This window comes from Aotus nancymaae, unplaced genomic scaffold (assembly GCF_030222135.1).
Source record: "Aotus nancymaae isolate 86718 unplaced genomic scaffold, 86718_ANA_hifiasm-v0.15.2.pri h1tg000002l, whole genome shotgun sequence".
In the NCBI taxonomy this organism is placed as follows: Eukaryota; Metazoa; Chordata; class Mammalia; order Primates; family Aotidae; genus Aotus; species Aotus nancymaae.
Window position 1 is genome coordinate 38,972,715 of NW_026988413.1, and position 26,876 is coordinate 38,999,590.

General features: G+C 35.9%; 1 protein-coding gene across 1 annotated transcript in view; it reads right to left on the reverse strand.

The window, feature by feature from the left end:
- The window catches only part of CFTR (CF transmembrane conductance regulator), a 181,957-nt gene extending 156,224 nt beyond the window's left edge, over positions 1-25,733 (reverse strand). The window contains exons 1-2 of the mRNA XM_064374118.1: positions 25,589-25,733; positions 1,819-1,929 (exon numbers count right to left, since the gene is read on the reverse strand). Coding sequence (XP_064230188.1) covers positions 1,819-1,929; positions 25,589-25,641 — 164 coding nt within the window. The 5' untranslated portion in view covers positions 25,642-25,733. The remainder of the gene's footprint in view (positions 1-1,818; positions 1,930-25,588) is intronic.
- Between the last annotated feature and the right edge of the window lie 1,143 nt (positions 25,734-26,876).

Here is a 26,876-nt window from a genome sequence, read left to right on the forward strand (position 1 = left end):
ATTATTTTGAACTTGTCAATATATCTGCAATGAATTATGTTTATATATTTTATCTCTCCAGCAATGCTATAGGTTTCTATGTAATGTCAGCCATTTCACATTCAATCATTGATTCATTCAATAAATATTTATTGAGTATATACCATATTCCAGGCCCGATGCTAGGCACTTGGGGATACATCATAAAAGAGATCAAATTCAATAAAAAATAAAAAACAAAACAAAGTATCCCTTCCTCATGGCACTGGCACACACCAAATTTCCAATAATAGAAGCTGGTACTTGGTCTTAGAATTGTGAATCTGTTATTCCCACTAGCTTAATTCCTTGAATAAAATCAATACAAATAAAGTTTAATATCTTACTTTGCCTTCAAAATGCCAAAAAAAGGAAATGAATTTAATTAAAATAAACAAATTGCAAGTCGACTCAACATTTTTACTTTGGTACAATGATTTAATAGTTATGTTTTATCTTTTATCCCCATTCATTCTCCCTTTTATCTGGCATCAGACCTATGCTGTTGGCACGAGATTCGGCCTAGCTCATTCTAGACTATGAGTGGCCCAAGGAGTAAGCATTGTGACTCAAGAGTCTCCAGGATTTTTCACATTGAGCCAAGAACAAAGGGCTCTTACTTTCATGGTCCTTGAAGATAGGAGCAAAGAGTTCTAACCAAGGACCCACTGTATGTAGAAAGCTGGCCTGGTCTCAAAAAATAAAACCAGCATAAGGGAAATGCTACCAGGTAGCATTTGAGTCCTTGGTTCCACTGAGTCCCTAAGACCAGTTCTCTACCTAGGTCTTCACACAGTTCAGGCTTCATGAGCCAATAAATTCCATTTCATTTACTTAAGCTAATTAATTGGGTTTCTGTCACTGGCAATCAAAAGGGTCCTAACCTTTTGATTAGAAAGGAAACTGAGAAATTCTTCATGGTGGGGACTACCATTTCTAGAAAGCAAGGCAGTACAGATCTCAGCTGGAATCATGGCTCCATCATTCATTAACTGGCAAAATATATCATCTCTCTGAGCCTCAGTTTGCTTTTCTGTAAAATGGAGATAATGATGCTTTCCTGTGGCCGAGAGGAGATATTCTACCTGGCATGTAATAGGTACTCAAAAATACACAATTTTTACATTTGTTTGATAGCCAGTAGCCATTACCTTAAGACTTCCCAGGGAGTATATTTGTATTCAAGTATTAAGATTTTGAAAGCAAATATACACAATTTGCTTCATAATGGTGTTACTTCAGTTTTCACAAAATTCATCTCATGATCTCTAATGAGATAAATTCTCTGAAACTGAATGTGTATTTTTCAGGAAGAAAAAAAATCATTTATCAGGAAAATGATTATTTTTCTTTTATGATTTCATTGTTTAATTCTTCATTTAGTCAATATTTCAGCATGAAAATCAGATTTTTTTTAAGAGAGAGAGGGTCTTGATCTTTCACCCAGGCTGAAGTACAGTGGTGCAACCACTGCAACCTTGAACTCCTGGGCTCAAGTGATCTTCCTGCCTCAGCCTTCTGTGTAGCTGGGAATACAAGCATGCACCACCATGCCCATCTAACTTTTTTCTTTTGTGTAGAGATGCAATTTGGCTATGTTGCCCAGGTTAGTCTCAAACTCCTGGTCTCAAGGAATCCTCTCATCTCGGCCTCCCAAGTAGTTGGGATTACAGGCATTAGCCGCCATACATGTCTCCTAATTTTAAATATAAGAATTAAGCCCATGAATATGTTTGCTTTCTCTTCTCTAAATAGTAATATGAATTTCTCTCTTCAACTAAACAATGTACATGAACATACCTTTCCAATTTTTCAGATAGATTGTCAGCAGAATCAGCAGAAGGGATTTGGTATATGTCTGACAATTCCAGGCGCTGTCTGTATCCTTTCTTCAAAATTGGTCTGGTCCAGCTAAAATAAAGAGAGAAGGATCAGATATTCAATTGATTTGGTCTCCAATACAGATTTGAAGTCTGATACCTATTCAAATTTACTGGCATGTAGAAAATAAGGTACACGCGAATATGATAATAAAATAAGTCAACTTCTATAAATACCAGGCTTCATCTCTTACAGGCTACACCTGTATAAAACATCAACATCTCTGAATTAATGTGACAGTCACTTTGTCAGAGGGATTGGGAATAATGATACGATTTTTCCCAGGGAAAAAAACAAGCTGCTGAACATTCCATATTTAAATTATTTTTTTAAAAAATAACTTCCCCCAAATCATCATATACTAGCAGTTTATAGCAAATTGCTGAAATCCAGCCTCTTCCATTTCAAATATAAAATGAACTCTGAAAGATAAGACAGGCACTTAATCAACAGCCTTATATAATTTTCTTACTGCAGCATAGCATACTCAGCAATGAGCTATTTGTTGAAGGAACTGAGTATAGCCAGAGTTAGTGACTAGTTTCTATCAATTTGTTGACTTAATTATCATGTTTGAATCATTACTTGAGGATAGGACTATAACTTTCTTGTGTTTTGCCTTCTTACTCCATAGCAGCTACACTCATCTGACCTCTAGGCACCAATAAATAACAATTTATAATGGAAACTAGTAAAGTTGTCATGGGAAATCACTATGCAGTATACCCTAGTGATTTTTACAAATATTGTTTCTAACTATTGAGGATAAGGCACAATAATCTGTATAAAGAGAGGAAAATCTAGAAAGAAGAAGGGGGAAGAGGGAGCAGAGGAGGATTGTGAACTCAATCATATACAAAGAGAAATTTCTAAATAAAATTCAAGAGCATGATAGCATTCTCAGGTAAAATTTTATGTATTTATTAAAGAAAGGAATTGAACTTGGATTTAGAGAGTCCCAAACCTATGCTTTTTTCCTCAGCATCTTTCTTTTCTCTGGAGAAATCTAAAATTTGGCATAATTCAGACCTTATTTGGTAATGTACCAAAATGCACTTTAAACCACCAAAAATCAAAAGGGAGTGTCTTAGCAATATTTGAGAAGCAAGATAAATCCATAATAGAAAATATATTCTAGCAAAGCCATTCAAACAAAAAGAGAAAGTTCTATGCCAAATGCAAACATTTGACATTGTTCTGGGGCAAAACTTTGCAGGTGGCCCTCACGTCCAACCTCAATGCTCCCACCCTAAAGGTCCAGGTCCTTCTTTACATTTCCTTGGTCTGGAACTTCTTCAGGAGGCTCCTGCCCTGGGTTCCCAATATCTCTACAACTTGTTCTTCATTGAAACTTAACTGAATTAGGGCTTCAGGGTTAAATGACTTCATTAACTATTTCTTACTAAGATATTAACGAGTGACTATAATTTACTATGTCCTATTTTTCTCTTAATTTGCAATATCTGCATTTTAACAAGAGCTTTCTTTAATAAAGAGTAATAATTAGGTTTAGTCTTCGTTGCCCAATCTGATTCATTTGTAATTTTTCCTGGAGAGCAATAATGAAAATTGTTGAGGCCAATCTGAATACAGCAGGAAAATGAGTGCCATGATCATGCAGGGTCTTCAGTGGGCATCATCTGAGAAAATGATGGCACACCTATCTGGTGCACACTATCCCAGTATCTAACATGAAGAACAAAAGGAAAGTTGAAAATATAGGTAGCAGTTAGGCTGTAAAAAAATCTGGGACATCAATTTATGATATAATTTAGATTATGAGCCCTTGTAAACAGCCAAGAAGTGAAAACGTGAAGTAGTGTGTATTAATAATAAAAAACAGCATATATTTAGCACTTTCCAAAGTCCCTTCATAAACATGAGCAGGTTGTGGCTTTCACTGGAAAATCTTCTTAAATGGGTAGAAAAAAAAGGGATCATTGCCCAATTTTAAGGATAAAAAAATGGAGGCTTAGAGATGCTAAATTTGTCTAGACTACTAAATGGCAAGCCTAGATTTTTCCGCATTTTTCTGACATCATTCATTCGTTAACCATGTTCAGCTTTCCCTATTTAAGAAAAAAAAGTATGCTGGGTTGTGCTAGACAGACAGCTGGGAGAACAGCCTGAAAACAGGAAGAACAAAAGATAGCAGACTGCATGTAGTGATGTTGCATGTAGGCAAATATTTAACAATCCCCTCTCCCGAAAACAAAAACAAAAACTGACTTACAGCATTTGCTAATTTCTATGGTGTAAATACTCTCACCGTCACCATATTAAACCAACCAAATATAAAGTCATTGAACACAAAATCAGGAAGAGATACACAGTTGTATATTAGAATATACTACAATGAAAGTACAATAGAATATAGTCCACCTTTCAAAGACAATGAACACGAATAACCTTACTAGCATAGATAATAGTAAAATGTAAAATAATTAGGAAGTCATAACTTTTGAGTTTTTTAATACATTTGTTTTAATAAATTTATTTAATTATAAGTTAAAATAATTTAAATAATGGCCATGTCTAACAATCAGCTCACAAATTTTCCGAAAATTTAACAATCAGCTCAGCTGGAAAGAGCCAAGTCCAGCAGATCACTGACTGCCAGATGTCTGAAAGGCTTAAAATGAAGGTAACGGCACTGTGGATGGAAAGAAAAGAACCTGTAGAACATTTAGTAAAAAAGGAAAATGTGCTCCCACTATTAATTAATAAAGTCTGCATTTTCAATATGTTTGAAATTATTAAAATATGACAGTATGTTTACAAATGAACAGAAATTCACTATCTGTCAATACCATACAAAAAAGGCATTTTCATTAAATTTAAAAATAAATCTCCTCAATCTCTTTTAAAAGATATGGACCATAACTCTTTTGGTCCATATCTACAACCCAGTGACCATTCCCATAAATGGACAGTTCATTTCAAAGAAACACAATTTGTGGGCTGCTTTTATAAAAAGCTTCCTGTGTTATCTGTGCCCATTTTTATAAGTTATGTTACACCATGACACACAGTTTGGGTTAGCAAGAATGTCATAGCCCAGCATCATCAAACCAAACAAATTCAGTAATATAAAGACTTAAGTTCACCATCTATAATTATTAATATCACTTAGTATTTCCTGGAATGTTGACTACAAAAAACCTATAGTTGTGTCCTGAAATATAAATTTGGTTTAAGGTAAATAATGATAACTAAAATCCATTAAGCATACGCTGCCCAACAATGACCACAGAGTCATCTTAAGAAAATATTTTATTTTGTGAGGTTAAACCAATAAAATTGAATGAAAATTCTGTCCCATCAAGGAGTTCTCCATGCCCACTTCAGGCCAGTCTTAGAAATAAAAAAATAAAAAATAAACAGACATCTATACTTAGACACTTTATGAACTATTAATTAGTGCAAAATTCCAGTCACCCTTCCTTTTGAAAAACCGTGAGTATATTAAACAAATCTAGAATTTTAAAGTGCACAGTCAGGACTTTTACTTCAGTATTTCTTCCACTAGAAATCAATGGTCATCCAGGTGTTTCATGAGACAAAGCAGATACACCTGGAATAACCAAAAAGCAATAAACTTGGCTCTGCCTTTCACTTGCCCCTGCTGTCTTCTCCTCTCACCTCTAGTTCATCTTATCCTTCTCCTCCATTCATAACCAGCCACTACATATTGACAATAGACTTGTAAACTGGTCTACTTAGAAATTTTGTTCAAAGTTCTGGCTCTTTCTTTCTTTCTTATTGTCCTTCGCTTGTTTGTTTGTTTGTTTTTGTAGAGACAGGGTCTCACCAGCCTGCCCAGGCTTGTTGCAAATTCTGGGCTTAAGAGATCCTCCTGCCTTGGCCTCCCAAAGTTCTGGAATTACCGGCATGAGCCATCACACCCAGCCTAGTTCTGGCTATTTCTAACAGAAACTAACTAATCATTCATTATGTGGTAGCAGACAGAGATCTATAAGGCATATGAATTTTTACTATTTTTAAGTTTTAAACTAACTTTGAAAATAAAGTGTAGCATCCTAGATACACTGTTCTGTTCATTTAACTATAAGAGATTTCAGATTTTATTAAGGAAAAGCCCTATCACTTGATTTTTAAAACACACATATACACACACACACACACATACACACACATACACACACACACACACACAAAGATGTCACTATATTTAGTAAATTTCGTTTCTTAGGACAAAACTTGCAATTTTCATATAAAGTGACTTGTAATTCCTTACAAAGAAAAGAACTTGCCAATTATAATCACTATTAAAGCTTTGATTTTCATACAACATATCCTCCTAAAGTCATATAATTAAACCTTATAATCATTTTTTGATTTGACATTTGCCTTTTATTAATTCAACAGAGACATCTGACATTTTCATCTGCTAAAACTTCAGATGAAGGTCAGATATCAGATCTTTTCAAGTCAAAATGATTTTTAGTGTAGAAAACAACCATGCTTCCATGTATTTAACATTACTTTTTATTCAACTAGGTAAATAAAGTAAAATGTAATAAAATAAAATATCAAATTAAAACCACTAGTTGCATGACACTTCTCCCAAATACTGACATGTTAATACACTTAGACTAATAGCCTTTTTCCTTTCTGGATGAAATAACTAATACTTGAGGAACTAAATATAGATTAAACTAGTTTGTGTAGACAAATTCGAATACATTAGAAATTTTCTCAGCATCAAATGTATTTGCCATGAGTTTGAAATAGGCCACGTGATCTGGATAGTCCTAACCAAAAAAGAAAAAAAAAATGTTGAAGGGAGGGAAAGGAAAGAGACTCATTGGAAGAGATTATGATCATAAATCCCAAACTCCTAGAGCACAGCTCTACCACTTTGCTTTAGTAATTCTGATAAATCACTATGATGGGGAGGGTTGATTTGAGACTAAAATTCATCTAGTGTCTATAAGGATATTTTTCTAAAATCATAAATAATGTTTTGAATGTCACAATTATTTTACCCAATTTAGATTCAGTGTTATTTAGTCAGATGTATTTTTCTCAAAGAATCATAATAAAAATAAGACTTGACAAAGTGATAGCATCCAGCACTCAAAAAGTCCTGTGTAAAACTTGTAGGCTTCAAGAATTCAATTTAAAATCACAGCATTGGGATCAAGTTGCTAATTTCCCCTCCTCTTATTCCATAAAGTGTTTAGCAGTGTTTGCTGCTTCTCCATAAAATGGTGAATTTATAAGCAATAACCACTTGGTCAGCTTAATCAACTTTAGAGAGTATATGCTTACTAAAGAGAAGCCATGTGTGTGTTTGAATTAATTGTTCCCAAGGCTTAATTTTATCAAGGGACTTGTAGAAGTTCTTTTTCTTTCTCTAGATAAGTAAACAGCATTAAAGTGGTCAATTAATTTCAGAAGCTCTGCAGAACTAATTATTTGCTGCTAAACAAAAGATTTTAAACCAATACTGAAAAATCTTCTGGAGGTCCAGGATTTACAACCGTACAGGCACCCTAATGGAAATTAATTTGTTAACTTCATGCCTAATGAATCCAAACATTAAATAGAAAATCGATCTACTCATTTCATAAGCTGCTTCTAAAATATAAATATTATTAGGAACAGAAGCATATTAAGAAAATATCAAAAATATATTTTCTTTTTTGCTTCTCTAGAGGCTCCAATATTTAACAATAGTATGCATAACTTTGGAAGGAAGAAATTCTTTTTCATTAAAGAAAAGGTACCTATAATTATAATGCATTGATTGCTATGGGTAACTACTAACATAAATTTTCTGGTCAAATATATTCTAACTCTATGATTTTCATGTAATGCTATCAATATTAATTTTCTATAAAATCACTTTTTCTTTCTCAACATGATTGTCAGAGTAATGTTTCACCCTGAAGAATACAAATCCCTGGTCGCCTGATGCCTACAACAAATCTGTTACTGAAAAAAAAAAAAGAAAAACTGAACTAAAGATTTTAAGAAGAAACACAGCCCTGGCTTGTAACCTTTTCTCTATTATTTCCCATCCATGTAGCCTTGGAAAAAGCTCTTAAGATCTCTCAGCTGCAGTTCCTACTGGAGATAATAATTACCATGACTACTATTGCTGATGTTCATGGGAGCCAAATTCAATGTTGTCTGTAAAGCATTATGACTGTACATTTTTACATGCTTCTTCATATCAACTCCTTGGCTTTGGTTTAATTTTCAAAGCACCAGAGATTATTATTGGGATTATAACAACAATGATAGCTCACATTAGTAGAGTATTCATTACCACGGACCTGCGTAATTTTAAGTATTTCACATACATTATTCCATTTAATGTCCACAACAATTCAAGAAGGAGGTCTTGGTCATATCTCCATCTTACAGTTGAGAAACTGAGGCTGAGGAAGCTTAATTAATTTGTCAAGAGCAGAGTTAGAATTTTTAAAAATAGAATTGTGACACAAAAGCCCACATGTGTATCCAATTTGCCATATTATAATTAATTTTTTTAAGTAGCATACACTTAGATACACCACTAGAAGCGCAAGCAGCAATAACAAAAAATAAATAAATTGGAAATTATCAAAATTAAATACTTTTGTGCTTCAAAAGACACCATCAAGAAAAATTGAAAGAAAATCCACAATCATTGGTGAGGAAAAGAAAAAACCCACGATGAAACACCACTTCATACTCAGTAGGATGGCTGTAATTTTTAAAAGTAGATAATCATAAGTGTTGCAAGTATGTGGAGAAACTGAAACCCTCATACAATGGTGGTAGGAATTTAAAATGATGCAGCCACTTTGGAAAACATTTGAAAATATTAAACATAAAGTTACTATATGGCCCATCAATTCCACACCTAGGTATATGCCCAAAAGAAATGAAAATGTATGTCTGCACAAAAACCTGTACACAAATTTTCATAGCAGCATTATTTATGATAGACAAAAATTAGGAACAACCAAAATATCTATCAACTGGGGAAAGGATAAGTAAAATATATATTCTTATAAATGCAATATTTCAACAATAAAAAGAATAATGCAAGCCAGGTGCTGTGGCTCACACCTGTAATCGCAGCAGTTTAGGATGCTGTAGCAATAGGATCACTTGAGCCCAGGAGTTTGAGACCAGCCGGGACAACATAGTAAGATCCTGTCTTTACAAAAAATTATAAATTAGCCAGTCATGGTGGCACATGCCTGTAGTCTCAACTACTCAGAAGACTGAGGTGGGAGGATTGCTTTAGCCCATGACTTCAAGGCTACAGTGAGCCATGATCACGCCACTGCACATTCCAACCTGGACAACAGAGCAAGGCCCTGACTCTAATAAAATAAAGAAGAATGACACACTGATACATGCTACAACAGGGGTGAATCTTTTTTTAAAAAAAAATATGCTAAGTGAAGGGGGGTGCGGTGGCTAACGTCTGTAATCCCAACACTTTGGGAGACTGAGGCAGGCGGATCATGAGGTCAGGAGATCCAGACCATCCTGGCCAACATGGTGAAATCCCATCTCTACTAAAATACAAAATACTAGCTGGGCATGGTGGCACATACTTGTAATCCCAGCTACTCGGGAGGCTGACACAGGGAAATCACTTGAACCCAAGAGGCGAAGGTTGCAGTGAGCCGAAATTGCCCCACTGCACTCCAGCCTGGTGACAGAGAAAGACTCCATCTCAAAAAAGAAAAAAATGTGTGTGTGTATATATATATATATATACACACACACACACACACACATATATATATATATATATATGCTAAGTGAAATAAGCCAGTCACGAAAGAACACTTTGTTCCATTTACATAAAATTTCCAGAATAGGCAAATCTATACAGATGGAAAGTACATTTGTAGTTGTCTAGGGCAAGCAGGGTAATTTGGAATAAGGAATGACTGCTAATAGGAATGGAGCTTCTTTTCGCAGTGACTAAAGTGTTCTAAAATTGATTATCGTGATAGACAACTCTTTGAATATATGAAAAAAATTATTGAATTCTATGTGTTAAATGGGTAAGTTGTTTTGAATATGAATTATTTCTCAGTAAAGTTATTATTAAGAACAACAGCATTAGAAATCAACTGTCAGTGTTAATATTAGAAAGTTTTACAAAACATTTGATTTTTCACTCCTAGAAATCAAAATTTTCATTATAGTGACTTTGATAATCTAAGCTCTTTTAAATATATTAATAGCTGGTTGGCTACAGCAAGTGATTTAAGATTGCATGCATAGCTCATGAGAAGATCTAAGGATTGGTGACATGCACTGTAAGTTGTGTAAATTGTTTTGTTTTTTTGTCCTCCAGAATCAATGAACTTCACTTCTGGGACTACTATGAATTCAAATAAAAAGTGGTAAAGGCAATAGTATTGTAAAGAAATCAAGAAACATGTACCATTGGCATTGAAAGGCCACTTCTAACAGCTGTATCTAATTCACTCACATGACTTGGATTTCAAAGACTCAAGCACTTAAGAGGCAATAATAAGAAATGCCCCTGCCCCCTCCCAAAAAACCTGACCCATCTTGAAAGATAACAGAAGAAACAAAGCATTGTGATTTATAGTTGATGCCCATCTACTTTAGAGAAGCATCCACAGAGTGCCTTTCCATAATTTGGGGTAGATTTTTATTCTATCGAGGCATTATGCCACCAATAAGAGCCATGAAACTGTAGCTGGAACAACTGGCTAGAAAGAAGAATGATTACCCTATAAACTGCTGCATCCTGTGTGAGTTCATATTTAGGAGCTCTTTGCTCACAAGACAAGGGATACCATTGCTCTCTAATTAGAGATTTTTATTTCCATTGGCAATAAAAATATATTTGAAACCAAGAAAATAAGGAAGAGGGGAAATGGATTGGCCTTAAGATTTTACGGTAGAAATGCCACTGGGTTACTGGCTGGCATTTTTAAAGCTTAAAAAGAGAAACTTGTGCAACTGTCAAAATTTCATCACTATTACTGTTAGACAATCACATTCTAGAGAACAGAAGCAGAGAAGCGGTTTCAAGCATGTCCATTCGTAGCTGAGAGGGAAAAAGGAAAACAAGTTCCACCTCTCCTCTGCCTAATACAGAAACAAAATAGACATTACATGAGTGATATGAGGAGATCTCCCATATGATATATTGATTTAACTTTGCTGGTATTTGTTTTATAATTATTCCATTTATTTGGTATTTCCTCTCTTTTTCTAGTCCTCAAAATCCCTTATTGAAGCTCTTTGTTTACCTAGCTTGTTCAGATACCATCAATAGGACCTAAAGTAAACACTCTCTAATGGGTTTCTCTGTCTTTTGACAGAGAAATACTCCTGTCTTTTCTGAGCCATGGTTGTCTTTCTGGAATTAACTCAACATTTGGAATTAAAGGCATTTGATTTTTCTCTGCTAAAGTGTTTATTGAAAGGTGGAGATGACATTTCTCTTTGGGGACATAAATCCTTTGATAAGCTCCGGGCTATAGAGTCAGGAACCTGTCTGGCATGAACCACTACAGGCAAAGCGCATACTAGACTTTTTTATGACCTTTAAAAACGAAATGATTTAATGACCTCTCACTATGTGTACAAAAAAATCACTGTTTATTAAATCCTTTCTAGCACTTGCTTGCAAGTTACTGCATTGAATTGACTTTTCCCAAATTTAAAAAAAAAACACTGTGTAATTCTTCCTGATGCAGTTTGGGGATTTTCACTTGTTTGTTCATTGGTAAAATAGAGACTAGAAGTGACCTCAAAAATGTTCTAAGATGAAGATGATTAACAATACTCCAAGGATAATACTAAAACTGATGCTGCATCACAATGACAAAGCTGGTGATTTTCAAAATTCAATTGTGATAAAGTTGGTCTCTAGGATTCTGTCTGAAATCATCTAAACAGATAAAATGGTCAGTCAACTCCGGAATTTTTCTCATCTGTTGTGATCTTTCCTTCACCCTCATCTGTTTATGTTCTTTGCTCTGTTATGCTGTTACGTTACGGCTACGCATGATTATTTCTCAGAAGGATTCCAAGAACATCATGGCATTGGATTCAGACTTCCCAGTGGCAGCTGATTTCCCATTTTCAAACTAAACATGGAATTAGGTTCTTGGTGGCATTTTAACCCTTTTTTTCTTCCACTGTTATTACTTAACCCTCAAGAAAACAAATTGCGAAGTACTGCAAATTAAAAGGTAGAGCTAGCATCTTCTTTACTTCTCCTTTTTGGGAGCAGGAGAATGTAGGTAAACACATTGTGTGACTCACGATTTAAGTTTCATCTTGTTCTTGAGTTTGAGGACCAATACTACTAAAGCTATTTTCATTTTCTTGAAGCCTTGTTATCACTGGGAGGGAGACCAATGGCAAAGCTTGAGAGAGGCAGGATTGGTCAGAAGCCCCGGATTCCCACAGTGAATCCCAGAGATGAGGAACAAGACAGAGGCAGAGAACATAGACAGCAATTGAGTCAAGGTTTACCAAGGAATTAATAAAACTGTACTGCAACAGCCTTGCTTTAAATCCCTTTTACTTCATATTTACGTCTTTTTTTTCATAAAAGCAACATATACTTAAGTAAAGGTCTGCAAAACACTTAAATAGCTATTTTTCCAATAGCAAAAACACAATAATGGATAATTGATTCATTAACCAATTCTAATAAGCAATTTAAGAATTCAAAATGTTCACCTTTGCAATCAGGTCATTAAAAGCACAAAGCATGATAATTTGGAGAAAATACATTTTATAGGCATTTCAGAATTTTTTTTCTACCTCAAAATGTTATAATCTCTTGCATCCATTCACGCTTTAGGAAAATGAACTTTAAAAGCAATGTGCCAGATTCTCTTCTTTTTGAACTCTGTAGGAGCTCCCTTTGAATGAAACTATTGACTTATTAGGCATGAAAAAGATTATCCTATTACTATCACTGGGCATGGCATTCTTTGGTTCAGCCACATCGCACCGAAAAAAAATGATAACTTACTTAAAATAAAACTTAGCCTCTATTTTCAAGAAGCCTCAAATGCATGGAAATAGTCACATATAAATTATGTATGTGTGAGTCTCTCTGAAGTCTAGGTTAATTCCCTGCGGTGTGCTCTATTCTATCCTGTACTTCTTCCATCTGAGCCTTTACCACAAAATGTATATTTACTTGTCTACCAATCCCCCATGTTTCCAAGCACCCTAGACTATAAGGTCCACAAGAAGAAACACCTTATAGATCGTGTGTGTGTGTGTGTGTGTGTTTTTTAACTACTGAATCCCCTGCAGGAGGCATGGAACATAATTGATATTACAATTTGCTAATTTCTTTCCCTCAGAAGACTCACTTCTTGAGGACAATGTAGATGTAATATCTATCTTTCTATCTCCTTCATTTTGTTCAGTGCCTGGGACAGAGCAGAAATTGAACAAATTAATGCCTCAATTAATTAATTACACAAACGTGGTATTTTTATAGCCCACATAAGGACACTGATTGCAAAAAGGTGCTGCTTAGCTGTTACTCCTGTTCAGAAATATTAAAACCCCAAATAAAAGAGGTAAAACATTTTTCAATTCTATAGTAAACAGGATGCAAATGTGAGGGTGTCTATACCTGTCCAGAGACCATTCTTTAATAATGTTTCTTCTCTTTTTCTGAGTCCTAAAGTTGATCATCCTAAAGCTTCCAGTCAACATTATTTAATTCTCAATAAAATGTTTTCATATGCAACATTCTCCATTATCAAAATATTCTTCCAAACGTGTGGCCTTCATCCTATTGTTAGTGGACATGTACCAAAATTTCATAAATGGAAAGTTATTCTTCAATCCTCTCAAGAGTAAAAGGTCCTTTTTCTTATGATCCTCTTAGATTGTTCCTGTATCGTGTCACTTAACATCCTCTGCAACGTCTCCATGCTATTCATGGACTACTATATATGAAGTACATATAGCTTTTAAAAGCTTTCATAAATTACATGTATTATACTTTATGGTTTCAAATTACTTCCATATGTCATTCTGCTCCTAAAGACTGTTATTGATTGTTATAGGTTGAATTGTGTTTCCCCCAAAAAAGATATGTTTGAGTCCTAACCCCCAGTACCTAAGGATATGACCTTATTTAGAGATAGGATCTTTACAGAGGTAATAACATTCCAATGAGGTCACTAGAGTGGACCTTCCTCCAATATGACTGGTGTCATATTAATAGGAAAGAAGTCTGGACACAGAGACAGGCACACAGGGAGAACATCATGTGAAGACAGAGATCAGCATGATGCCTCTGCATGTCAAAGAAGGCCAAGGATTTCTAGCAAACCACCAGACGGTAGGTAGGGGAAAGGCATGGAATAAACTCTTCCTCGTGGGCCTCAGAAGAAATCAAACCTGCCAAATCAAAGCTGCCAACCCCTTGATCTTGCACTTCTAGTCTCCAAAACTGTAGGATAATAAATTTCTGTTCTTTAAGCCACCAAGTTTGTATTTTTGTTATGGTAGCCCTAGTAAACTAATACGCTGGCCCTAAGTAACAGAGAAATTCCATGTTAGGACAATGCATACAAGGGGACAAATGAACAAAGGTTATACTCTGAGTATATAAGATACAGTCATGTTCTGCATGACGTTTCAGTCTACAGCAGACTGCATATACAATGGTGGTCCCATGAGATCATTACATAGTATTTCTAGTTCACCTTTTCTGTGTTTAGACATGTTTAGATACACAAACACCACTGTGTTACAACTGCCTGCAGTATTCAGTACAGTAACAAGCTGTACAGGTTTGCAGCCTAGAAGCAAAAGGCTACATCATATTGCCTAAGTGTGTAGTAGGCTATACGACATCTAGGTTTGTATAGGTATACTCTGTAGTATTCTCAGAACAATAAAATTGCCTAAGGACATATTTCCCAGAATGCATCCCCATTGTTAACTGACATATGCCTGCAAATGTAAAAGCTGGGGATAAAAGTCAATGGCAAACCAAAGGATACAAATGTAGAATTGGGGGCAGGGGCATTTGTAGGAGGAGTGTGACATCCATAATTCAGAGAAAGCACTGGGTATAATTCATAGGAGAGCAAGGTTAAATTTAGAGAAGAAAGGTACTTTTCTCAGCACCCAGACAGAAAGATGAAAAGGTGCTAGATTATAATAATGCTGTTGTTGCTGGTAACAGTGCTTACCATTTATTAAAGACACCCTATGTCTGGCATTATTTGCTATCACTTAATGCATAGAAAGTGCTTACATAGAGCGATGGTTAATTTTATATGTCAACTGGGAGGGTGTTTCTGGATGAGATTAACATTTAAATCAGTAAACTTTGGGTAAAGCAGATTGCCCTCTCTAATAAAGATGAACTTCATCCAATCAACTGAAGGCCTGAATAGAACAAAAAGACTGCCTTCCAGAGAAAGAGAGAATTCCCCAACAGACTGCCTTTGGACTTAAACTGGAACATCAACTCTCCTGAGTTTCCTGCCAGCTGATCCATACTGCAGATTTTGGATTTGTTAGCCATCATAATCATGTAAGCCAATTCTTTATAATAAATTGTGTGTGTGTGTGTGTGTGTGTGTGTGTGTGTGTACCATTGGTTCTACTTCTCTGGAAAACCTTGACTAATATACAGAACAAATGCTCAATGAATTTTCCATATCACAATACTATGCCATGTTAAGATAAGGATAACTCATTGTACTGATGAGAATAGCTGAGGTTGAGAGAGATTAAGTAAATTGCCTAAGATCACATTGTTAATAAGTGACAGAGTTAGGATTCCAGCCAGGTCTGTCTGATTCCAAAGTGCATGCTCCTTCCATCATATATTGCTAACTGAGAGTTGACAATGAAGATAAAAATTAAGTAGAATATGAGATCATTTTCTAAGGATACAAATGAGTGAAATGAGGGATATAAGGGAAGATCAGGAACAACCAATATGGGGGAAGAATTAGGTCAGTGGTTTTCACACTGTGAGCCCCAACATCCAGTGTTCTCTAGAGATATTTCAGTGAATTCAACAACTTCTGATTTGAAATGTATATGTTTTAAAATATTATTTTATAGATAGGAACAAAAAAAATCACCCATTCTCAAATGTGTGAATATATGTTAATTATAGCACACTAGATTCATCCAGACATTATCCTGGGCTGTCAGGCTAATTTGTTTAGTATCCACTATGTAGGAAAGCTTCTGCTGACATCTCTTTGCATATATTTAGACCTGTTATGATCTGTTATTGGTTATCTCTGCACTGCATTAGTGAGCATGTCATTACAGCATACGTGGGCCAAGCTCAGTTAATAGCCCATCATATCTTGGACATACCTGTTTGCACAAGGTCTCATCACAGCATAACAGAGTTGTACAACACCCAGGGAACAATAACAAGCCACATATGATATTACCATGGTTTTATAATACTTTATCATGCTTACTTGCTTTAAAGTGATATTGGTTATAGGATTCACCATCAATTTAACGATAGCCTTTTCAAAAAGAAGCACTATATTAACTATACACAGTTTTTAGAAATTAACAATATTATGCACTTGTTCATGCAATCACCTACCCACTTTCTTCTTCAGCATCATAATTAAAGTTTTAGTCTAAGCGTTCTTCATATTCAGACCAAAAATATTCTTCTGAGTCACTCTCAGCCTTTCAGAGCTATGAATAGGGTTACAGTGACAAGCTGCATTCATAACACCTCCACCTGTAGGACAGGCAGTATAATTTCAAGGCATAATAAAGTGCTGAGCTTAGGCAACTTCTACTTTAATTACATTGCTTAGCATGCCAGACAAACTTCAGACTAAATATTATGTTTTATTTTTTCCAAACTAGATCACAAAGTAATTTATCCCAAGAAGTTTCAAGCAACAAACTAACTTTAAGTCAGCCTTGTGGTATGCAACCAATGCAAATAATTCAACTGAGGTCACAGGAATATATACATTTTATGTATTGATAAGTTCCCATATTACAACTTATTCCTAGGCCTGGTGGTGGACAAGTTTCTTTTGACATCAATTATAAAAGGCGTCTCAATTTCAGAAACATAACACTGTGAAAAATACAAGCATGGAGGATCAAGAAAATTGCACATAAATGTTATACAAAATCACCGTAGCCTTTACTTTAGAGCACTACATTAACTGTTTCTTTGTACATATGGGAGCGTTATTATCTTTTATTGCCGCTTCTGTTTTTATGTACTGCAGTCCCATGGAAGATTTCCTTTGAAAATTGATGAAAATATTGTTTTTTAAACAACTGTGAAAAACATTGCCCTGGGAAAATGCAAGACACAAGATAGATAAGATAGAGCCTTTGCCTTGAAGGACACATTAAAAGACGCATAGTCCAAAAAAAAAGAGGCAATGAAATGGTCAACAAATGCTTGTAAGTCAAAAATTATTCTGGAAAATAATTTAATAACTGTTAAGCTACCATTTTCTTCTCCTGAAAAGTCCATTTTGCATGTCTAAATGTTTCACTTACTTCTAAAATTATTCAATTACTGAACACAATAATGTTATAAAAGCCTTAAAATATTTTCTAGATCTTTATTTTAAACTAAGAAAGACTAAAAACTGTATCATTTTAAAACGTATTGCATTAGAATTTAAATAAAGGTATTTTGCAACATGTGACAGTTACATGAAAATCAAATTTTAATGTTCATAATAAAGTTTAATTGAAACACAGCCATGCTCATTTGTTTGTATATTGTCTATGGCAGAGACTTATGTGGCCCATAAAGTTGAAAATATTTACTATCTGGTCCTTTACACATAAAAGTATAGCAATAAATTTTGGTTGAAAAAGTGATGCTTTTGTGTTGGTATTGTTTTAATTTCTAGAGTTTATAAAGATGTTTAAAATAAATAAAATGTACAAAGGGAGTCCCCCATATAGTTTCTCCACCTTGCTTCCTCTAGAACTGTGGTTGCTAATCCCAGTCAACATAGGCTTCATTTTTGTGTCACACCCATAACCAATGCTGGACTCCAAGGTCTGGCCCTTGAATCACCTCTAAACACAGCTGTCAGTACCCCTGGGATTCCACCTATTATGCCTAATTTTCACGTATTTGCCTGACTGGTACCAAATGAAATTCTAGAGTCTCTTTTCGAAATTCTTAAGCCTTCACTAGGCCTTTGGAAGTAGATATAAAGTCAGGTAGGAGGTAGCTGCACTTCTAGGCAGTGCTGAGAAGGAACTCTGCATATTTAACAAAGATCAAAGTTTTAACATAAAACAAGGATATATAACCTTTTCAAAAGTAATGAAAACCTTCTTTTAACACACACAAAAACCTCATCATAGTAGGTGAGGTCCTATTTTTATTCAATCACTGGAGACAGCATCTGAAGTCCCAAGCAGATTTTCATAACTCATTAAAGTTCTATGACCTCTCATATGTTGTGTCCCATGATGTGAAAAGCACTGCCTAAAGAAGTGAAGTTATCAGGAGGTTCAGACATCAGTTAGCAGGTTATATAGGAGGGTTACATAGGAGAGTTCTAAGTAGAACTTCTAAGTAGAATTTAACCAGTACCATACCTAAAACTCAGCTGCTTGTTCCTATTACTCTCAGGTCATGCTATGCCACAATAAGGTCAAACCTGTGGGCACACTAAATATTTATAAAACTGTCACCTCAGACATCTTATAACTCTTACCTAAGGCTAAGCTCTAAATCACTTTAAAACATTTTCAAATAACCATCTTACCTGACCCTGAGCCAAACACATCATTTCCTTTTCTGTTTTTGACAGAAGTAGAGTCTCATAGGTCTCCACTCCTACTCCATACTTTCTTCTCCAATTAAATTTTCTCATTCAGTAAGCAGCACCACTATCCCCTCCATTATCCAAATCAACAAATCTAGATGTTATCTTTAACTCTTCTCCTTTCCTTTTCCACTGCTAATTAATTACCAAACCAGTTGATTTTACCTCCTTTTAAATCTCTCTCGCTCTCTCTCTCTCTCTCTCCCTACTGCCACTCTTTCAGTTCATCTTTTCTTTTGCAAAACTGCAACAGTATGTGAATTAATTACGTCCCTCCCCTGTTTAAAAGTCATGGCTTTTCACTTCCAGTATGATCAAGCCCAAACAAAGCTTACAAAGCCCCTTATGTTCTGGCCCCTTTTAGAGTTTCCAGACCCATCTCCCACAAATTTCTGTCACACATTTTATGTTCCAGTCATAGGGAACTTCTCAGGGTTCTTCGAAGGTGCCATGCTTACTCATCCTGACATTCCTCCACACTATCTGTTCAAATTTTTCCTAACCTATCCCTACCCTCTTTGGATAATTCCAATTGAATAACCTCCTTTAGATGTGACTGCAAAAGACACTTCCGCCAGCAAGCCTTCCTTGACCAGCCTTAGATTAGGTTAAGTGCCCCAGCTGAGTGCTTCTATGAAGCCCTTGAGAAACCTGGGTTTCACATAATTTGTTTCATAAAGGGCAGCAACAATTTCCTTCTGTCTACTTCTACCTTCGTAATGTTTCACTTAGAATACGGAATTCAAATCAGATTATCTTCCAAGTTAGCCAGAATCATGACCACAAAAGAAGTACTGCTCTATCTCAGCTCTTTGGAGCAAGCTATGGGAAAATTTTCTGGCTATATCCAGGTATAGTTTTAAGGCTGAGAGTTCTAATAATCCTATGGACCTAGCAAAAATCTTCATTTCCTTACCCCATGAGCAAGGAATTAGTAAGCCTGCTATCCCACAAAGGCTAAGTCAGAAGGGACACAAGAAAACTTCGATGGAATAATTGTTTTAAGTATTAAAAATCTGCCCACGGTCTCAGTTGCTTTGACTCCTTTTTATCAAAATGATGCCAGCACTGCAGGACTGTTGAATGTCATCAATCTACAATATACATATGTCTCCAGGGTTGATCACCATGAACTCATAACCATCACAAAAAGATCTTTATTAAATTGTTCCATGGAAGAGTCTCGAAATGGTCTGAATATCGTACTAAACAAATTATAAAAGGCCCTGACATACAAAGTTTTTGAATCTGAAATTGTAATTTATGTCAAAAGATAGTAATAATAGAGCTGCACAGAAAATAGGAAATTTGACACGCCTTGCAACTTGAATACAGCTGTGAAAAACTCTGAAAAAAAGATTTTTCAGAGCTCTGTAGGAATGTAATTCTCTACATCAAGCAAGCTAATAGTAAATTAAATTTGTACAAGCTTCTTGCTAAAAGAAGCCTAAGCTCTTTGCTGACACAAAGCCCTACAGTAAAGCCACTTCGTAATGCCAGTTTCACACTGAAACAACTATGTGGTACATTGATTCTAGAGTGCTGAAGAGAACCAATTGAAAGAGCAATGTTTTCTTCCATGATAATGCACTTGACATATTTGTAAATTGATCTTTCTGCCAAGATTTCCAAACAACCAGACCTTTATCATAGTCTGTTTTCCCCTCTTGACCTCATTGCATCTCAGAGGTTTTGCTCCAGGAAGATGCCCTACACAGATGCATTGGGATAAAAATTGCCAAAATTGCTGCTGAGTCAGAGAAGTTTTTAAAGTTTGACAACCAATATATAACTGCATGCTAAATAGTTAACATCCTTCCCTGATGGTTTTGCAATACTGTGCTTATATTATAGCTCTATCATACTGAAATTACAGGCTCTTGTGAAAGACACTAGCAATAATAACGCATTTTATAGCAGTGTTCACTCAAGGACCTTTAAACAAGTGTTAACGTTTATGTATTGAATATTATTACACTGTTCCACTCCCTCCCATAAAACATAACTGGAAAACTGTGATTTCCCTAGTGTAACAGTTGGCTCTGAGGGATATTTTGACTGTCACATCAAACATAAAATATTGATGAAGCAGCTAAGAAAAATAGATTCCACTTCTCTCTTTAGCAAGGAATTAAATATTAAAACTACACTATGCCTTATAAGTATATAAGAATATTCCTTGAGTCAAGTGATTAATAATTTAACTAGCATATATAAACTATTGGAATAAACTTCAAAACAAAGAAGGACTTTTTAAAACTTGTGAAATTGACTAAAAGAAACTTAATTATATAATTATACATACACAGATATTTTATATATAAACATAAGTAATTATAATTTTAGTCACGTATCATGTACAGGAGGTACTTTTAGAACTCTGAGAATTAAGTTAATCAAAATTGACACAAAATTAACACATATTCCCAGCTGAAAAAACTCAACTGTGTAATAACAAAACACGGTCAGCAAAAGGAAGATGAATGGAAGAGACTACTGAGGGACTGGTGTAGAAAGTCAACATTTGTTAGTGTTCAGGCAACATTGTTCAAGACAGAAGGGCTCCTATTCCAGAGGTGGCCTCCTCCAATTCCTACAGGATATAAAGCCAAAAGAGAATATGGACACCCTGGGCTGTCCACATTGTTGGCATTTGCCCATGGACTGACTAAAAGGACTTAGAGTAATCAGGAATCTTGGCAGCTGTACATCACAACATAATTGTTCAACACATATTGGCCTTTGTTTTATGCATCTATGTTAGTTTGATTTGGACAGCCTAAGGTTTGTCTGAGAGACAAACCTAAGATAATGCATATGTATTGATCAGAACTAGACTAAACCCTTGCTTGAGTAGCCAACTAGTCTCCCACGGCAACATTTTTACAAACACCCACAACAAACTGCAAAAATATTTATGGCTCAGCCATAATTTTAGCTTTCCTCAAAAATTGCAAACGTAAATAAAATGTAAATATAAAATCATCATGATGAATTCGTAATAGTGTATTGTAATTTATATAACCAAATAAGTGTGGTCCCATTAAAAATGGTCATCTTTACAAATCTTTCATAATATACTTATTATTATACTTCAATTGCTCGGAGCACTTAGTTCTCTTCATTAAGCACTGTCTTTAGGCTGACAGGGTGAGGTGACTTATGCCTGTAATCCCAGTATTTTGGGAGACCAAGGTGGGAGGATAACTTGAGGGCAGGAGTTCTGAGAGCAGCCTGGGCAACTCAGTGAGACACTGTCTCTATAAAACTTAAAAAAAAAAAAAATTAGCCAGGCGTGGTGGCACACACCTGTAAACGTGTAGTCCCAGCTACTTGTGAGGCAAGATAGAAGGCTCACTTGAGCCCAGGGGGTGGAGGCTGCAGCGAGTTATGATTGCATCACTGCACTCCAGCTGGGGCAACAGAGTGAGACCCTGTCTTTTAAAAACAAACAAAAGAATTGTCTTTAAAGTTTGCAATGCAGTTTTTTTGATGAAAACACCTAAAATTAGGTAGCACTTGGATGTTAACAAAGGAAATTGTGATGAAAAATCTTCATATTTTCAGAGTGAATTTGATTTTGTTATACAGTCAAAGTCACTTGGAAGCAAGTCCAAGAAACTAGTCTGAGTAATATAATTTTTAACCTAAAGCAAGCTATGAATATAAAATAATAACTATAAAATAATGAGGCTAATATATACTAATGAGAAGAAATTTATGCATTATTTAGAAAGGCAATTTCATAAGAAGAGATTCAAAATTATTTTGACCAAAGGCAGAATGTTTAGGATACGAGTGTGGTTTTCATTAGGTAGCTATTTTGAACCAGCATACCTATTCTGACATATAAATTCAGGTGTATTTGTTTTAAAATCTCTCATTACTTTTTGTTTAATAACTACAAAAGCATCTCAAATTATCTTACTGTTAACTTGTGACTTATACTATGTGATTCTTTGATGAATTTCCACCTTAAATCCTAACAATATTTTACTCTTTGGTCTTATTTGAGACTTATCAGCAGAGTTTACAAGAGACCCCATATTCCTTGTAAGAAATCAGTGGCATTTGTATACTTGGATTCTGTGAGGTTCTCATAATTCCTCAGTATAGACCTAGACTTGTAGCACAGATAACATGACCAAAATTCAAATGATGTCAACTGATACACAGTTTGATATACACTCTCACAACTAAACAAAACATGAAAAATTCAGGGCATGAGAGAGGAGACAGAGAAGAACAACTAGAATAACTACCTTAAAAGTTGTGAGAAAACGTAAACTTTAAAAATTGCTCCAAATTAAAAAAGCACAATCTCTGTTAGTGACCATTTATAAATCAATCCCACTTGTATATGAATTATAAATTCTATGCTAATATATTCTGGTTTAAAAATAGCTTCCTATTTCATAAATGTTATTTTCATAAAAATTTCAACTTAATTCACTTGTTTGCCTTGACGTTTACAAACTACCTGAATTTTTCATGGTGAAATTCTCTTAGATTATGTTTATTTTATACATATATGGGTTATGACAGTTCAGATGTCTTTCAAAATTTATACTTGATGTGAAATCCATGCAAAATTTAAAAAGTAAGAAATAACTTATATATTATTTTCCAAACTGTTTTGGTTTTCCAATGACAAAACCTAGACATACAAAGAGATATTCAATACAATCTATAACCCATACCATAACAATTTTACTCTTTTGTGACTCTCAAACTGAAGGGATCCTATTCAGAAAGTTAAGTTCTAAGGCATTTAATACCATATGATAGAAATATGTGATGTGTTTCCTGTATATCCAGTAAGGCCATGTGAAACAGAGTTTTTCATAAATTAAATTCTCATACGGGCCCATTCACTGCATATACAGATTGAGAGTCACAAAATTATACTCAACAAACATTAATTGAGCATATTCTATACATAAGGTATAAGTACTATAATGACTGTAAAAATATAGTAATCCATAATAATAGCAGTTAACATTGGGTTAACTCCTCACATTCCTTTTCTCAAGGGATTAATTCCTATGATATAGATCCTATTAGTCTCCAAATTTTAAAGGTCAAGTCACACAGAGAGACGTTATGGGACCTGCCTCAGGTCACACAGCTACTAAACAGTAGATGTAGGATCTGAATCAAAATAATCTGACTTCAAAGCCTACCACTCTTGAAGACTAAGCAGTACTGCCTAACTTAATGCAGAAAAATACGTTTCCTATACTTTTAGAATTGCAGTCCAGAAGGCCAGAAGGAAATCTGTAATCACTGGTATTTTAGGTGATTGTCAGTTCCTATAAACAGTAGGAACTTAACTTTTAAAAACATACCTATTCTTAGAGCAACTTATGAAATATTTTGGAGAACAGAAATGAGTATGCTCTTAACAAACTTAGTAGGCTTTATAATATATTTTCTTTGCAAACCAACCTGACAGCATTTTTAAAACTACATTAATCAGGTGATTTGTAAAAAGAAAATTATATAAAAACCCACTTTGATAGATCAATAGTAAGTTATTTTTAAGTTAAATAGTATTTAGAATTATCCATGGAATATTCACTCTTCTGAATACTGCATTTTTAGACTGATTGGCATTTAGGTTCCTCAAAGTTCTCTGCTAAAAAAGTCTATTATTTATGCCAATTAACATTCTGATTTATAAGTAGTAGGAAAGCAGATCAATAGATAAGCCAATTTTAAAGATGGAGTAACAAAAGGTGCTATAACATCAACACAAAAAGATAATTCCAAAGAGTAAAGTCCTTCTCTCTCATCCACAGGGAGGAGCTCTCTTTCAAGGGCCAATGGTCCCTCCTTAGCACCGGAGTTCCAGGATTAACTGCACATGCAGAGAACTAAACATAAGAGAGATATGAAAGCTAAATTCCTTCCCCTCTACAGACATATATGAGCTATTTATAATATATTTGACTTTTTTGATACATCTGTATGCATATTCATTGGGTAATTATGAGTCAAGTAAGGTCCCATGAGAGAGCTGTACCTATTCATTCATTCACACAGGTAAAATAACAGGAACAAAGTAGATGCAATATTCAAAGAACACTTCAAATATGAAGTGCTACATCTAATAACACTTCGCCTAAGATTCCAAACTTAGACACTATTTTAAAAAATAATTAAAGTTTGCAAGCTTCTATGGCTCATCACATTAGGATATGAATACAATTTATTAAATGTCAGTTGGATATAACTTCAGTATCTATTCCTATGGTTTTTAAAATTTATAGCTTGTAAAGTTAACTTTTTCAAGATAACTATTTCAACAAATTGGCTTTCAATTTTTAAAGGAAGCATAATTTACTTGTGGCAAATACTAAATTTACTCAGTCTCATAGCAATAAATACTTTAAGCATATATTTTCTACCTACCCCCCAAAAGTTTCTTTTGCAGAATTCAGTCAAGAAACGTTTTCTGAACACCTACTATATGCAGGTATGGTACCTGTATGTGCCAAGAAGACAATCAAGTGTTCAAGGCTTGAGGGGGGGAACCAATAAACCACACGTATTTGTTATTAACAAGTTTTTTAGTTTCTTAGAAAAATCAAAGAAAACCACATAGAAGCATATCTGGGTCTTGAGATTCTAACTTTTCAGTTGCAAGTAGATGTGGCTCTATTCAATCAGCTTAACTTCATTCTTCCATCTCTTCTTAATGCTGTTTCATGCCACTATACCCACATTTTCTTTCAAAACAATGAATGATAGAGCATCTTTTTAAAAACTGCTTGTTCCATTTCCCCAAACCCAGCCCATACACACGCCCTCCTCTTTCGTGGGCACGTGTCCTTCCAAAGCTCAGTTGGCCACCCTCTCACCTGAAAAAAAGTTTGGAGACAACGCTGGCCTTTTCCAGAGGCGACCTCTGCATGGTCTCTCGGGCGCTGGGGTCCCTGCTAGGGCCGACTGGGCTCAAGCTCCCAATGCCAAAGGACCTACTCTTCTGGGTGCCTGCCGATCAACCCTTTTTCTCTGACCTGCTGTGATGTCATTTGCTTCCAACTCCCCCCACCCACCCCTACTCCACACACCTCCCCTTCCTCTTGCTCCTTACCCCGCCTCCACTGCCCAGGTTAAAAGCCAGCCGAGTGCAGCCTGGTCCGGCCCCAAATTTGCTCTAGCGGCTTTCTCCACCCACTCCGCACCCCCCCCACCCCGCCCGGGGCCGCACCCCCGCCCGCTCCTTCCTTCTCTCCTCCTTCCCTTCCTCGCCACCCCGCACCTCCCTCTCCTGATTCTGACTCCCAGGCTCCCTCCCTCGCGCGGGCTCCTTCCAGGTCCGTGTCCTTACCGTCCAGCACCAGGCCCATCCCACAGGTGGGCGACAGTCGCGGCTGCTCTTCAGGTCCAGTAGGCAACGTTCCAGGACGCAAAAAACTGCCAGCAGGAGAACTGGCTCCCCGGGGAGCTTCCTGGGCTCTCCTTCGCGTCAGGGTCCGCCAGACCCAGGACCAGCTGCCACCAGCTTCCCCGAGTCTTCCTCCTCCTTTTCCAGATGATCCTAGCTGGGTTTCTGTTACGTTTGCAAGGTGCATTTTGAAAAGGGAAGGAAAATATGCCTTTCATGCATCAAAATACAGCCTTAGAGAGCCAAAAAGTTCCGCGGCCGTGTGGATCTGATGCATTTACCTTAGCGCTTCCTTTGCGTGTCGTGTCGGAGAAGAGAATCAAGCATGGTTAGTTTCAGGCTTAGGTGAGCAAACTCCAAGTATGGCACAGAAATCTTAGGAGACATACTTAAAGGACAAAAAGATCTACAAGGAGGTAAGAGGAGATAATGCTTTGCCTAATTGCCGGCCCAGGATTTGTTCCTTGTCTGTCCTTTTTAGCCCAGTGTGCATTTTTAACGCAGGCTTTGGTGTGTTTTAGCGACAATGACAAAGAACAATGTAAACTAACCCGCCCTCCTATAGATTTCCTAGTCTCAGTCAGCAAAACATCTTGACTAATCCACTGAAAGGAATCCAAGCAGTCTTTGAAGCGTAGGTAATGTGTCAACTTTGACCTGACTCAGAGAAACGCCGTCTTCAACCCTCTGAGGGCATCTGGGCATTCCCAGGCGTAGTCACCTTCCTTCTCAGCATTTGGTGTGAGGATTGCGTGTGT